Genomic DNA, 15,613 nt, shown 5'->3' with positions numbered 1-15,613 from the left:
TCAAATCACCCATCACTATAACCCGGTCTCGCGCATCAAAACCACTGACACACTCATTCAGCTGCTCCCAAAACACTTGCCTCTCATGATCTTTCTTCTCATGCCCAGGTGCATATCACATACTCCCACCACTCCTGTTTCAGGAGTAGTGCTACTCCTTCCCTTGCTCTTGTCCTCTCACTAACCCCTGACTTTACTCCCAAGACATTCCCAAACCACTCTTCCCCTTTACCCTTGAGCTTCGTTTCAATCAGAGCCAAAACATCCAGGTTCCTTTCCTCAAACATACTACCTGTCTCTCCTTTTTTCCCATCTTGGTTACATCCACACACATTTAGACACCCCAATCTGAGCCTTCGAGGAGGATGAGCACTCCCCGCGTGACTCCTTCTTCTGTTTCCCCTTTTAGAAAGTTAAAATACAAGGAGGGGAGGGTTTCTAGCCCCCCGCTCCCGTCCCATTTAGTCGCCTTCTACGGCAGGTGAGGAATGCGTGGGAAGTATTCTTTCTCCCCTATTCCCAGGGATACTATATATATATATATATATATATATATATATATATATATATATATATATATATATATATATATATATATATATATATATATATATATATATATTATCCCTGGGGATAGGGGATTAAGAATACTTCCCACGTTTTCCCTGCGTGTCGTAGAAGGCGACTAAAAGGGGAGGGAGCGGGGGCTGGAAATCCTCCCCTCTCTTTTTTTTTTAATTTTCCAAAAGAAGGAACAGAGTGGGGCCAGGTGAGGATATTCCACAAAGGCCCAGTCCTCTGTTCTTAACGCTACCTCGCTAAAGAAATATATATATATATATATATATATATATATATATATATATATATATATATATATATATATATATATATATATATATATATATATATATAGAGAGAGAGAGAGAGAGAGAGAGAGAGAGAGAGAGAGAGAGAGAGAGAGAAACATAAAATATAAGAAGTAGACAAAATGATGATTTAGTGCAAATTCCTTCACTACCTACTAACTGATTGACCTTGATGTTCCACTCAGGGTGTGGCTGGTGACCTCATGCAGTGGGGCAGCAGGTCAGGCTGCCACTAACCAGCAGGCTCTGCAGTCCACCGGTGCCACACAGAGAGACAACAACAATCACAACTTGGTTCCCGATGGCTACCGACAGGAGGTAGCTCCGTGGCCACAAGGTAAATCAAAAGTTTAATGGGAAAAGATTTCACGCAAAATCTGGTCCTGGTTGACAACAGAGGAAATGTTATGATGTAGCTCGATGGAGCGATTCTACCTTCATAAAGTTTATATCATCCACCGGAGGTTAACTGTGTTATAGTATATTAGCTGCAATTTGCTACACGTCAAATCTCTTTCTGAAGATTTTCATTCTCACTCTATCATCTGGTTTTACTTCTAAATTTTCTACTTTCCCTCTTCCATCTCTTTCTGAGGTACTAATCTGTTGTCACAGAAGACGTCAACATCATTAGCTTTCCTCTAATAAAACTAGTATTAAAAGGCTAATTCACACGACAGCGTCAACAGTTCGTCTCCACAGAGTTTGGCCTCACTGTAGCCTTCCTCGGACACCATTCCTAAGCTGTCATTAAAGGTCCATGCGACAACAACATACTCTGAAGTGTTCCTCATGACACTCCTGCCGATACGTTGTGACCTTCACGTCACCTACAATCGACGTTCAAAGCAGGTTACCGACGGATGTATCAGGAGCTGCTGGTGACGCGGGAGACCTGTACGCCAGGTATGCTCGCTGACCCGGTCAATACAGGCACCATTACACAACTGGACGCACACCATCAACCTTATTGGCCAGTCCATGTCAGTATTTCAACCTGATATCCACTTTCGTCGCGTCTCTGACTCTATCGTCATTTGATTCAGATCTACAAAATACATATGTATTGAATTCCATTATGTTCGGTGAATTTCAGAACTCCTGTTTCATACTACAAAGATCAATAGTGAATTTACTGGAAATCTATTTTTATGTGAAAATTTCACATAAAGAAAAAAGTTTATGAGTGCTTGTATTTGTTGATAACTATCAGCGGTAAATTTCGTTATCATCAGCTTTTATTACAACTATTTCAGCTATATATATATATATATATATATATATATATATATATATATATATATATATATATATATATATATATATATATATATAATGTGTGTGTGTGTGTGTGTGTGTGTGTGTGTGTGTGTTAGTGAGTGTGTAGGAGGAGAGTGAGGTAGTTATCTTCTCCTGCAGCATTACCCTTGCCAGTATCTTCCTCTTACAATCTTCAGGTATTCTTTCTCCTGTCCACAGACGGACGTCCCCTCCTGATCAATATCAGCCTTAAAGTCAACGGCATCGTGGAAACAGACGCGAGACAGACGGTGAGCAAAGAACCTGCCAGATAATGTTAGAACACAAGGGTGTGACCTGCCAGATAGTGGCGGACGAGGGCGTCATGGGCAGGGGTGTAGCTACACATGGTACGAGCAGGCGCGCCGTAGGCTGTTTGTGTGGTCTGGTGTTCTGGGGGTTGATGTCCCTGCTCGACCAACGCCAGATACGTTCTCTTATAGTACAGTGCTGTGTGTGTGTGTGTGTGTGTGTGTGTGTGTTTATACGATAATCAGATGTATACTTAAGCAGCAATCAGCTTGAAATCTAGATAACTGAATCATGCTATGAACTCAGTATTTTAGACTTCTCGCCAAAACTTTTCTATTTTACTCTTCTAAGTTAACGGCGGAATTGTAAGAGATTCACCAAAATGTTCTGGTAAGATTACAGTCATTGTTCTGGTAAGATTACAGTCATTGTTCTGGGAAACTTGTATCTTATCAAGAGTTGAACTAATGGCTCGATCCAGACAGGATATGAGCTGGAAAAGAAAGGTTGAATACTTGTGACCATCATCACAAGTACTGTATTTAGACAGTAACGGTCTGAGTTAGTTCTCCACATCCTGTTGAAGATTAGTCACAAAAAACTGTAGTAAAAAGATTTTATCAAATATCATCTCATACCATACGAATCAGGACAGCTGCTGGTGAGTGCAAGTGTATCTGAACTTAATTCAGATTGGTGAAAAAACGCTAAACAGAACCCTGGGTGAGGTCGTATACACATCAGCTTGCCTGCTCCTCCTCCTCCAGGCAGTCCTGATCGACTCCTACTTCCGGATCATCTGGCAGGACTGGCGTCTCAACTACCCTGCAGAAGGATGGGACGAAGGTAACCCCAGGAGTCGTCATGGTGACGAGGGACAAGTGAGGAGGATGGTCGTACTCCCAGTCATCTTGGATAAGCTCTGGCTGCCGGACCCTTACATCCTGAACGTGCGTAGCGTCAAGACTGTGAAGGTCCTCAAGGATGTGCAGGGAGTCCATGTTTATTCCAACAACACCATTTTCATATCTACCTGGTGAGTTGTCTGGACTGGTGAGTTGTCTGGACTGGTGAGTTGTCTGTACTGGTGGAATATTTCACTTCCATACTTAGAAAAGGGGGTGAGGGGGGGGGGGGGAGGAAGAAAATGAATGAATGACCATGATGAGGATGCACAGACGCTGGTACATTAGATCTATGATACATAAGGTAAACATCCACCGGCGGTCAATGATATTCATTCCACTTAAAGGTTGTTGACCTTGTTCAACTCTGACCAACATGACCTTCATGATCTCGTTGTTATTTGTTGACTTTATATGAATACCTCTTGACCTTCGTTGACCTTCATCCTCCAGTACCCTCCAAAGTGATCTTGACATATGCTCCCCAGGATGAAGATCGAGCTGGATTGCTCCACCATGTTCTCCAAGTTCCCCTTCGACGTCCAGGAATGCCTTCTCGACATCCTCAGCTGTGAGTCCTTGGTTATGTACAGAGAGAGAGAGAGAGAGAGAGAGAGAGAGAGAGAGAGAGAGAGAGAGAGAGAGAGAGAGAGAGAGAGGAGTATATCTACCTGGTGAGGTAAGATCGTTTTGTTTACTTTCACAAATGGTGAAATGAGAGTCAGATAAGCGTACATACGTTGTAGTGAGCTTATACCTGGCACAAGTCTATATAGACTTCAATGTAACTACCGTTAGTCACGTGTCTGAATATGTCTCAACTATTCTTTACGACTTTTGTTATGTGTCATTTCAAGCCTACGGGTGTATATTGTTTATGGAGAAACGTAGAGTCTCCATTGTATAATGGTGGTACATGGACCAATGCATGAATTCCTGCAGTGCTGCTTTCTTCTAAGCTTCATCCCGGCAGCAACATCGTCAGTTTTGCTATTTGAGAAGCATTAGTGAAATTTCATCTGGTTGTAGTGATGAGCTTCCTTGTTGATCTGTTGCTTTACTTACGTTTTTCCTGTTGGTTCAACATGTTGAACGGCATTGTTGTCAAACTGAATCTTATCTGTTGAGAGTGCTAGACCTATGTAGAGAGCCATACATATATCATGTGTAACGGTATACCTGTAATGTCTTGTGTTGTCTCACTGGGTTCTAGGTTAGGTCATTCCATTTAGCTACCTCATCGTCAGCTGCCGGACTTGGCATTCATTATTGATAGGTTGTCTGTTGCTGACGGTCTTAACGTTCAATGAGTTTCTCTCGTATTCACAGTCGTCCTCTTTGGTATAATTTCTTCAGTTGTCGGATTTTGTTGAAATGTTTCGATCATCTGTGTTGGTCTTTGCTGACGGAGGTCTTTTGTGCTCCCAGGCGCCATGCTTTCATGATGTATGCAAAAAATCTATATTTTGCTTTTACCCATTATCCTCCGACTAACATTCTGATATCTTTATACTTTGTGTCCTTACTTTTACTTTCCCAAGAGATTTTGCTGTTCTGAATGTCATATATCTGTTCTTGACACAGAATGGAGACGCCGTTGTGTCTTCGTCTGTTCACATCTTCCTCCTCCTACAATAAATTTCGCTGCCGTGTTTGGTTTGCAAATCTATTTTCTACGTGTTCAATCCATTTTCTATTTACCTTTACATTTTTCTGGCATGATAGAAGCTCTTGACTAACACGTTTCTTGAATCCACTGAATAATCAGGAAGTATTGTTGTTTTACTGCAGTGGAAGCCTGTGATTACCTCTACTAACTGGTAGTTAAAGATACATTAGCAGGAAGCACTACTGTTGAAACGTTGTGGTGATGTTCACTGTTGACCAGAGGCGCCCTCACAAGTTACTGCCTCAAGTTTCGTATAGAGAAGTCCAGGTGTTATCTTCGAGTACACACACACACACACACACACACACACACATCTCTTGAGTTACCCCTTCGTCTATATCTAGTGAGTACACAGGGATGTGTTCCATCCCTCAGCCGTGTTCAACTGGCTGATGTACACTGATTTAATCAGGGAAATTGGTGCACAGTTTGTGCATGCCTTTCGTAACGACCCGACAAGCTGCTGTTGATGTTGTGGGAGGGTTGGTATGCCTTACTGTGGTCGGTCCGACAATTTTGAATCACACAGCAGACCTGAGATGGTTCACAGTTTCATTACTGGACGCATGGAACTTGCCACACTGTGGCATGTCAGGTAACATAGTTATTGTCAGCCACCAACATCATGGTGTTCACCAGCACGGTGGACTCGGTGCTACAGACGAGTCTCAATACGTAGATAATTATATTATTCCTAATCATATCATTCATGATCATATTATTCATAATCACATTGTTCATAATCATTCATGATGATATTACTCATAATCATATTATTCATGATCACATTATTCATGATCATATTTATAATCATATTTTTCGTAATCATATTATTCATAATCATATTATTCATAATCATATTATTCATGATCTTATTATTCATAATTATATTATTCGTAATCATATAATTTATAATCATATTATTCATGATCGCATTATTCATGATCATATCATTTATAATCATAATCATATTATTCGTATAAACATATAATACTCCCTAAATATTTGCTAGAATATGTCGCTAGTAGCCGATATGGCGCCTCCTGACGCCCAGAGGAACCAGCTTGCAGGAGGAGGAGACACAAAGTGCTCAGTTTTCGTTGGCCAGTTTAACACACGTCGTGCACTGATGTTTTTTTTTTCTTTTACCAGTTGCACGTTACATGTCAGCCCCAAGCTGTCTACATCTAACCGCGGCTGAAATCGTTAAAATCATCAAGGATGATGTTTCTGGAGCCAGCCACAGTGGTGGGTGGGTGTGTTGTGTCGTGTGAGTAGGTGATTTGCTAGGTCTTCGTGACAGTTCGTCAGATGGATACTATGAGCAGTGGTGAGAGGAAATGTACTTTTCAGGTTGAGTGATCTCGGTGACAATGTATGAATCCCTATGTGCTCTAGTCCCTATAAATATTATTTCGTAACTATACAACAATAAGAATGTTGAAGGATGGAAAGAGCGGTCACGTAATCCCGGCGTAACACAATCATATAGCACATTCAGCGTCGCCCTCATCAGTATAATGTATCATACATATCACCAGATCAGGCTGAGAGTGGTTGTGCATCTGAATGTGTTGGTATAGCCATTAGGATGTTTTATAAGAGGGGTGGACAGAGTATTTTGAAGAACTGATGAATGTGACAACAGGTGAGGCAGCAGTTGTTACGTGCATGGGTATGGAGGATAAGAGGGAGAGGATACAAGTACAGGGGCTTATAGTAAAAAGGGAGGTAAGTAGGGCAATAATGAGGCTAAATGTAGGAAAGGCACCTGGAAAGGATGAGATTATAGTTGAAATGCTGAAGTATGGAGGAGAAAGTGTGATAGAATGGATGCATCTTATATGTAATTCAGCATGGAAACAGAAAGTTGTGTCTGAGGATTGAGTGAAAGCTATTATAGTTCCTTTATTGATAGAAAAAGGTGCTAAGGATGTATGTAGCAATTATGGGGGAATAAGTCTGTTCATCATACCAGGAAAAATGTATGCAAGAATTTAACTTGATAGAGTATGTAGGAGTTGTCTTGTGTAAGTGTGGTGATATGGAAGAAGAGATAAGGGAGAGAGCAGTACAGGGAAGAAGAGTCATTCGGGCTAAATGAAATGATAAAGGGTAGAGGCGTGAGTATGGAAGTGAAGAGACGAGTAAGCGACAGCGTGGTCCTCCCACCCCTGACCTATGTTGCCGAAACATGAACATGGAAATGAGGCACAGAGGTCAAGAATCCAGGCTGTGGAAATGAGCTATTTGAAAAGAGCGTGTGGATGTGACTAGACTGAATGAAGAAAGAAATGAAAGGGTGCATGAGATATGTGGTATGGCAAAGAATGCAAAGGGAATGAATTATGGAGTGGGGGAGTGGTAGAAACGTAATACTTTGAGGTGGTTTGGGCATGTGGAGAGAATGAAAGACTGGGAGTTTACAAGGATACTGTATGATAGTACAATTAAAGGGGTTAGTACGAAAGGGGGACCACCTGTGACATGACATAGGTTGAAGGAATACTGAAGGGAGAGAAATGGTGGAAGAATGAGTGGAATGGTGTATGTGTGGAAGACATGTAAGGACAGGGATAAGTGGAGACTCTTTTGCCGTGGCCACCTCTTGATGGGAGTTCCCAGAGGGAACGGGCATTATAGATAGATAGGACATATAGATAGGACACTTACTTACCTGGCTACGTTAGAACTTTCATCTCACTCAAATATGCATGATATACGTTCTACATATTGTATCAGTACAACGTTTCAGCCGCCCCGTTATATATAAGGCACTGATTTATCAAATATTTATTTCACGCTCTGTTCTATTCTGTATCTGGTGCGTACATGGGGATCGGTTCCATCACTCAGTCGTGTTGAACTGGCTGATGTACACTGGTTGAAAAAAAGAATCGGTACACAACGGGACCGATGCCTTCCGTGTTGATTCGACCAGCTCCTGGAAGGGTTGGTATACCTGGATGTGGTCCGTCCGTCAGTTATGAACCCCACAGCGAACGTTGTGAAACCTGAGACAAGGTTCAGATTTTCAGTATTCGACTCATGAAACAAAAGAGCACAAATATGTATGTGTGTATGAGATATTGTATAGATTTCTTCTGTGGTGTTAGGTCGCGTAAACAGTTCCAGTGTAACTGGAAGAGGACAGAGGACCTTGATATATAGTAATAGATAAAAGGCAAAGTTACCACACGACCGCTATTCTTGCCTTCCCACCAGACATGTACGAGGCTTCGGACTTGCAGATGCAGTGGCTTCCTGGGGGCCTGGTGTTGGACCCCCGCATCGGCCGTCAGCTCTCCAACTATGAGTACGAGTTCACCATCGACGACGACAACGCCTCCTGCATCTGCTACAACTGCTTCCCTCGTGAGTACCATCATGACCTACACTTACCACCACGGATCAGTACAGGGTCACCTTTGTCGAGGATGTCACCATTAGTTGACATAGAAGGATACAGTCTCGCCAAAGAATTTATCGCTTCTCAATTGATATTGTTGAATTAATTTAAAAATGGAGTAATGATACAAGCAAGTAATCTATATGTATATGTAACAGGACGGAACAGGCGGGAGAAAAGGTGTGTGTGTGTGTGTGTGTGTGTGTGTAAACATTAGGCTTGTCTCACCTCAGTGCGGCCTGTGTGGCCAGGGTTATGAACCATGATAGCTAGCTCATGGTCACTCCACGCCTCACTCTCTCAGTAGCGAATAAAACTTCAGATTGTATTATGATAGTGACGGTCAATGTGACAACGAGAAATGTATCGAGTGTGGAAAAATGAAAAGTGAGTTAGCGGAGTAATTAACTAAGGAAGCGGAAAATGGCATACATTACGCAGAACAGAGACGAGGGTCAGTGGGCATCCAACCACCTTGGAGACAGTTTGGCCAGCCCGTGGGCATAACGCTGTCATCTACCAGGAATCCCGGTAAGCCATACCTCAATCTGTTACGCAGGATGTCATTATAAAGTGGGCAAGGCTCGTCCCCCCCCCCCCTCCTGTACGGGTAACGAACCAATAATATATCTACGAGACGCTGATAACTTAAATTCCAACATGGCACCAGTAAGGTTCAAACAATAATGGGGGATTAACAACAGTAGGGGCCGCGCACCATCATGAGCCTAAAGAAAACCCTATTCCTAGCAGCGTTTGGACGGATACAGTGAGCTGTACCAAGGACGTACGCTGGGCGCACTGCGCTGCATGTGAATAGAGCACGTACAGCCCGACTGGACCTGGGGAACGTTTGGCCGTCGCTTAACGAGGACTGCTGCACGCCCGGATCCACATGCATGTACAGACCAACCCGACCGGAAGGACATGTGTATCCAGTTGATGCTCCCTTAAGTGAACCACCAGAGACTAAGCAGAGCCGCTAGTCAGTATTATGCTGTACGGCAGGAATTACGGTGTACTTCTTGTTTTGAAGTGTTAAAGTGCTTTAACTAAATTTCCCTCACACTTGTGCATTACAGTTTTAGTAGTTATAATGGCAGTGTTAGGTTACATACCATCTCTAACGCTATTAGTAGACTTATGTATCAAATGTAAGAATCTCCTCAGCCTTTCCTTAGCCTACAGGCAAGTGCGTGGTCAGAGTATGATTGGCAGTCCGTTGGCCTGGTTGGGTCATTAATGCTCTCACTAACGGGTTTTGCTTCAACCATGGCTTATGGACCCCATGATAATCGTATCATCACAATTATCAACTAACGGCAAGTTTCTTTATCTTTTTAGTCCACATATATATATATATATATATATATATATATATATATATATATATATATATATATATATATATATTACCCTGGGGATAGGGGAGAAAGAATACTTCCCACGTATTCCCTGCGTGTCGTAGAAGGCGACTAAAAGGGAACGGAGCGGGGGGCTGGAAATCCTCCCCTCTCGTTTTTTTTTTTTTAATTTTCCAAAAGAAGGAACAGAGAAGAGGGCCAGGTGAGGATATTCCCTCAAGGGCCCAGTCCTCTGTTCTTAACGCTACCTCGCTATCGCGGGAAATGGCGAATAGTATGAAAAAAAAAAAAAAAAAAATTATATATATATATATATATATATATATATATATATATATATATATATAGTGTGTGTGTGTGAAGAGAGCCTTCAATTCGTAGATCCCCACACTTTGCCTTGTGTTTATCACAGAAGTTACTGAATTTTCTGATGGTATTTACGTTTACTTTACAATTAACTTCTTCCACGGGACCACAACTTTGTTGCTGAGGAAATCTTCCTCGCTTCCCTCGTACACTTGTCTTGCCTATCTTGCAGTCATAAGGTCTATCTATATCTGTATTCTCTTGGCTTCAAAGAACTGTTCTGTGTTAGCTGCACATTGCCCTCCTACAAAATTTATATGTATATAGTTATCATGTTTGCACGATTCGTTAAATGCAGAAATTATTGAATCAACAGATGTACGACACTTCAGAGAATGAAGCAGGAGATGATGAGTGGACTAGTGTCGCATCTCCGTCAAGATGTGAAGGTTGTCCTGCTTGTGGGACGGCGATGATGACAGTTGCATCAGCAGTCATGCGTAGTGATGACTTTCATTGTTAATACCTGATCCCCGACCATGGCTGGCGTCAGCTATACACAGCCCAGAATGCATCAGATGATACCATAGATATTGCAACATTCCTTCAGTTATGGAGATAATGTTGACTGTCCAACAGGATGATGCACTTGTTCCAACACTCCACTGTCTCGTCCACCACATGCGCGAGGGGAACTCCGGTAGTACAAACAAACGATGTATATAACCAGTGACTGAAGTCATTTCTTTGGCTAATAACTCCTTTATCTCCTCAGCGAACCCACCGTGCGTGCGGGCCCGGCTGTTGTTGTCGAGGAAGGCCCTGGGGCACCTGCTGGCCACGTTCCTTCCATCAGGACTGTTTGTGGCTGTATCCTGGGCCTCGCTCTTCTGGCCCGCTGACGTCATTCCCGGCCGCACAGTCCTGCTTATTACGGCGCTCCTCACCCTCGTCTCGATGCACACAGCTGTTAGGTGCGTGTGTAATATATATATATATATATATATATATATATATATATATATATATATATATATATATTTATATATATATAATTTTCGTTATCTGTGTCGTTTCCTCTTTACCTCTTCCCAGTGGTCTTCTTTCTATACATGTCTCTGTTCTCTTTCACTCTCCCTCTCTCATGCTCGACCTTCATAAATCCCCCTCTTTTTCCAGACAGTCCAGTCCAGACACGAGCTACGTGAAGGCTGTCGATGTCTGGATGATCATGTGTATCGTGATGGCTCTCCTCGCACTCTTCGAGTACCTCATCGTCCTCATGTGAGTTACCAATAAATTCATCACTAGTTTCTTTAGTCTTGGAATTGTCTGTAGCTTGTACAGGTCCTTACCAGTCCATTCCGTGGCTCATAAAGTTCCTTTATCAAACCATTCCGTACTTGTACAGCTACTCCACCAGTCCATTCCGTTGGACTGTTTTACGAGTTGGAGGCAGTTATGATTTGCCGTCATAAAGTTGCTAAAGTTTTGCTGATTTGTGTCCAGTGTTGTCAGTGTTTGGAAGCGCCTCACACTCTACCTCTTCCTTGACAGCATCAAGAAGCGGCGTGACAGGGCGGCGGTGAGGGACTCCGCCCATGTAACTCGGGTGAGTCATGCTTCGTGTCTTCACGTTGGATGTAAATTGATTTCTGGGTTGTGCAAGATATCATGGTTACCAAGCAGGGTGGTACATCCCTCCCTAGATGAATGAAGCAGGAGCTTTGATAGTAAATTACTCGATGGTAATACGTAATATCAGATCATTATACATTAACCTTTCTGCCCGTGTAATTTGTGTGTAATGAGTCGGCAATGATCTATCATCTCGATGCTTAATACGTGTAAGCGTTCCACTAACCAGGGGACTAGGATGTAAGACTCACATACACGTCAGTCACTTTCCTCTGTCTTCCTCTGCAGATGGTGAGGCCGAAGAATGACCCGGTAAAGGAACACGACCGGCAGAGGTGTAGTCTTCCCTCCGAGGAGAGGCTGGAGCGAGCCGCAAGATTCTTCATCCCCGCCGTCTTTCTTCTCTTCAACTTGGCCTACTGGCCCTACTTCCTGAAAGAGTAGATCGAAATCAGATTCTGTAGACTTTTTTTTTTTTTTTCAACAGCAAGTTCTTATTCCTGAAGTATAACCGTTCATTCCATAACTCAACTTTGTTGTAATGAGAATTCATTCCATAAATATTTTGTTTTACCCTTTTCACTGACTTAAAGATTATAACCAAATTGCAAACCTTTTTTTTAACTGGCGTGTCAGTGTCAGGGTTTAGGGATGTGCAGGGAAGAGTGCCTGCGTACACTCACAGTAATCCATTTCTTATGTCAGCTTCAAGTAGTCTTATTTGGACCTATGTCCAAAATTAAGATCTAACAGAGTCGAATGCCTATCATTTACATAAAAGGGTATCATTACATTAGTTTAGGATTAGGTTAGATAGCAATCAGTCTCTTCCACACCAGAAGGAAGTATCACTCAATCCACTGTACATTACAGAAGGATATCACTTGAGAGCAGAGATAGGACCAGCGTCATTATGGTTAAGTGATCTCTATATCTGTCAATGTTGCAAATATTTCATCGTTTAGCCTTTATTGTTGTAGAATTCCTGCTCTTTTTATTGATATATTGATTGTTCTTGGTGTTTGTAATGTGTAGTATATCAACTTCATCGAGAATGTTCACATTTCGTGTGGTCGCTGACGTGTGTGTTACACCTTCCTCCTGATCAAGTTGCCACCTTGAGTAGCTCTTGCATCTGTTATGCTCACACTAACACACTGTTCTCTGTAAAGTAACACATCTTTGATATCTCAGCGAAAAGTAAACGTTTTGTTTATATTTGTCATCTTTGACAAAAATCATCCATAACGACTATGAAGATCGCTCAAAACTAGAATTTTTCTTTTTTGTAAATGACCAATGCTTCCACTTCAAAGCCGGTAGTTCTGGTTAAGCTTTCCAAACAGAGCAATAACTGGTATAATAGAGGAGGTAACAGGTAAAACAGGAGGTAACGTGTAGGAACTTTATAGCAGGAGAGCTAACAGGAAGACTCAAACCAAACAGTAAAGGTTACAATTAAAAGGATATTAACATGTTAAATACCTTTATTGCTATGTAATAAGATTTACAAAATTCCCTTACGGATACACCATGTACAAAATGGCACAAACATTCTTCCTTATATGGGTTTTTTTTTTTGATAAAAAGTATAAAAACATGAAAGTGGAGCGAGTTTGAGAGCAATTTTCATCAGTCATATTACAAAATATATCAGGAGTTATACAGACAAAATCATGCATTAGAGTCCTTGAATAGACCGACTGTATATATATATATATATATATATATATATATATATATATATATATATATATATACACACACACACACACACACACACACAATTTCACTTCCCCACAAATATAAACTACAGAACTATACAAAAAGTATACATCACTGCTGATTTGGAGTTATACAATGTATTGTATATAAGGTAAATGATATTTTCATGCACAAACACAGACATCTATACATATCTAAATATGCAAAGGTTAAGACGATGGACACGGATTTTTGTGCAGTTGCAGACATTCCTGTCTGAGTGAGCCAGTGTTCTTCTGACGTGATGTAGTGTAGACGTTTGTGTAGTGTCAGGGTGACGAGATGTAATGGTAAGGTCATCAGCTGTGAGAGGCATTTAGAGAAAGGGGAAGGTCATACAGGAAGTGACTGAAGAAGGTTGGAGAGAAAATTGCTCCCTGGTAAACTTCACTGTAGAACTTGAGTATTTTAGAAATCAAACTTTTGCGGCCAGCTGTGACGTTGGCCTGTTTGTTTGCTTTTTATTTTGTATTTGTTGTCAACGGTTGTGGTATCTTTTGTGTGAGGAAATATCGGGGGACAATGTCAAATGCTTTATGTTTTCTGCAACCATTATTATGTGGGAGGTTGGTTGTGGTTGGTCGAAAGCATCCAAGATTTGTTGTGAGATGTACGTGTGCAGTGTGGTAGTTGTATTATTAGGGCTGAAGCTGTGATGCATGTAGGGGTGTGGGGTACTTTGGCGAGTTATGGATCAGTTTTTCAAGGAGTTTGGACTCTGATGACAGCACTGACTTGGGTCGGCAGGAAGAAGAGTGAGGTGCGGGGTGAAGGGTGTTGGAATCTTTTAGGGCGAGTACTAAGAAAAAAAAAATTAGGATTGTGTTGTGTGCCAAGAGTGGTTGGTGTCTGGAAGCGCTCGCTTCATTACTTGGTCAATGTGTTTTATATGAAAGTTTGGTATGTTGTCAAAGCCAGTTGACGGGGAGCCCTTTCGGGTTATATTTGAGCTGTGAGTGTTAAAGGTAGTTAAGGGTGGCTGAACTTCTACGTGTTAAAGGTAGTTAAGGGTGGCTGAACTTCTACGTGTTAAAGGTAGTTAAGGGTGGCTGAATTTCTACGTCAAAGTGAATTTTGAGTAAGTTTTTCAAGACTGTTTCGCTAAGGGATGAAGTTGGTTTGTCACGTTGTGAATTGCGTTTCATTAATATGTCTGCAGGGATGTTGACATAGGTTAAATGTGCTTCATGTGTGGGGTCTGAGGTGGTGGAGGAGGTGCGAAATTTCTTTATTGTTAATCAAAGTAGGCAGCTGCTGCAACTATATGGTCATGTTTGAGAAGGAATGCCAACTTCCTGTTCACATCTCAGTCACTGGGTTGATGATAGTGTTGTTTAGATTTGTTTTATGGTCTGTATCTGGCGAGCGAGTTGGTATGAATGTCTTTATTTGCTTAATGAGGTCTTTAACGTGTGGGGAGAAGTTTTGCTTGCATTGTTTCAGAGGTCGTGTGATATGTGTGTGGTATGTAGGACATGTAAGTGATGTGTTTGGTATGTACGTAGTATATGTGAGTGTTATTTAGTATATGTGGGTGTTATGTGGTATGACATTGATGAACCGTGAGATAGCTTGGTCTGGTGATGGGAAGTTGTTTGAGATGAAGTTGTGGATCTTGGGTTCTACATATGGTTGCCAACTTGCTTTCCTGTAACTTGTGTACGAATCAGTTGATGACTTTGTGGGTTCATGGTTTAAATGGTTGCAGTAAGTAGGTGGTCAGATCCAAAACAGGTTGATTTACATATACATATTTGATTTCTCTTTCGATGCATTCAGCCTAAGTTAGACTAAAACATAGGATTATATTCAGTATAAACTTGTTAAACGTAATCCAAGTTTCTTTATAGTGAGTCGGTGTATTCATTTAGGTTATACTTGGTTGGGCTCCTCAAGGTTCAACTTTATCACTTCTCATTTCATATCTTATGTGAATAGAATTTTCTTACATATAAAGGTTCCTGGATTCAGTGAACAAAAAATTTCCCCAAATTAGATTTTATGGCAAAGATTCGTGAATTTAGCACAACGGGTAGATTTGATCAATGGGCACACACACACAACTATATATATATATATATATATATATATATATATATATATATATACTCTCCAAACATGAATTCCCTTTACTTATA

The 15,613-nt window shown here is 41.4% G+C and overlaps 2 protein-coding genes across 2 annotated transcripts in view; one reads left to right on the top strand and one right to left on the bottom strand.

Annotated features, from left to right (window-relative positions):
- Positions 1-3,066: 3,066 nt before the first annotated feature.
- On the top strand, positions 3,067-12,932 carry LOC139748994 (glycine receptor subunit alpha-4-like). The gene is made up of 7 exons (XM_071662351.1): positions 3,067-3,456; positions 3,814-3,896; positions 8,220-8,369; positions 10,849-11,047; positions 11,253-11,357; positions 11,631-11,685; positions 12,000-12,932. The coding sequence occupies exons 1-7, from the start codon at positions 3,311-3,313 to the stop codon at positions 12,153-12,155; spliced, it is 894 nt and encodes a 297-aa protein (XP_071518452.1). The 5' UTR covers positions 3,067-3,310; the 3' UTR covers positions 12,156-12,932.
- Positions 12,933-13,180: 248 nt separating this feature from the next.
- Positions 13,181-15,613, bottom strand: part of LOC139748993 (uncharacterized) — a 175,116-nt gene continuing 172,683 nt past the window's right edge. The window contains exon 9 of the mRNA XM_071662349.1: positions 13,181-15,613. This exon is cut by the window's right edge and continues 1,492 nt beyond it. The gene's annotated coding sequence lies outside the window, so the exon portion shown is untranslated.

Source organism: Panulirus ornatus, chromosome 6 (assembly GCF_036320965.1).
Source record: "Panulirus ornatus isolate Po-2019 chromosome 6, ASM3632096v1, whole genome shotgun sequence".
NCBI classification, from domain to species: domain Eukaryota; kingdom Metazoa; phylum Arthropoda; class Malacostraca; order Decapoda; family Palinuridae; genus Panulirus; species Panulirus ornatus.
The sequence above is the reverse complement of the archived record's forward strand: the minus strand, read 5'-3'. Positions and strand labels throughout refer to the sequence as shown.

Coding starts and splice junctions, on each gene's coding strand:
- LOC139748994 (XM_071662351.1), top strand. CDS start 3,311: ATGGTCGTACTCCCAGTCATCTTGGATAAGCTCTGGCTGCCGGACCCT. Junction 3,457..3,813: donor ACCATTTTCATATCTACCTG/GTGAGTTGTCTG, acceptor TATGCTCCCCAG/GATGAAGATCGAGCTGGATT. Junction 11,686..11,999: donor ACTCCGCCCATGTAACTCGG/GTGAGTCATGCT, acceptor CTTCCTCTGCAG/ATGGTGAGGCCGAAGAATGA.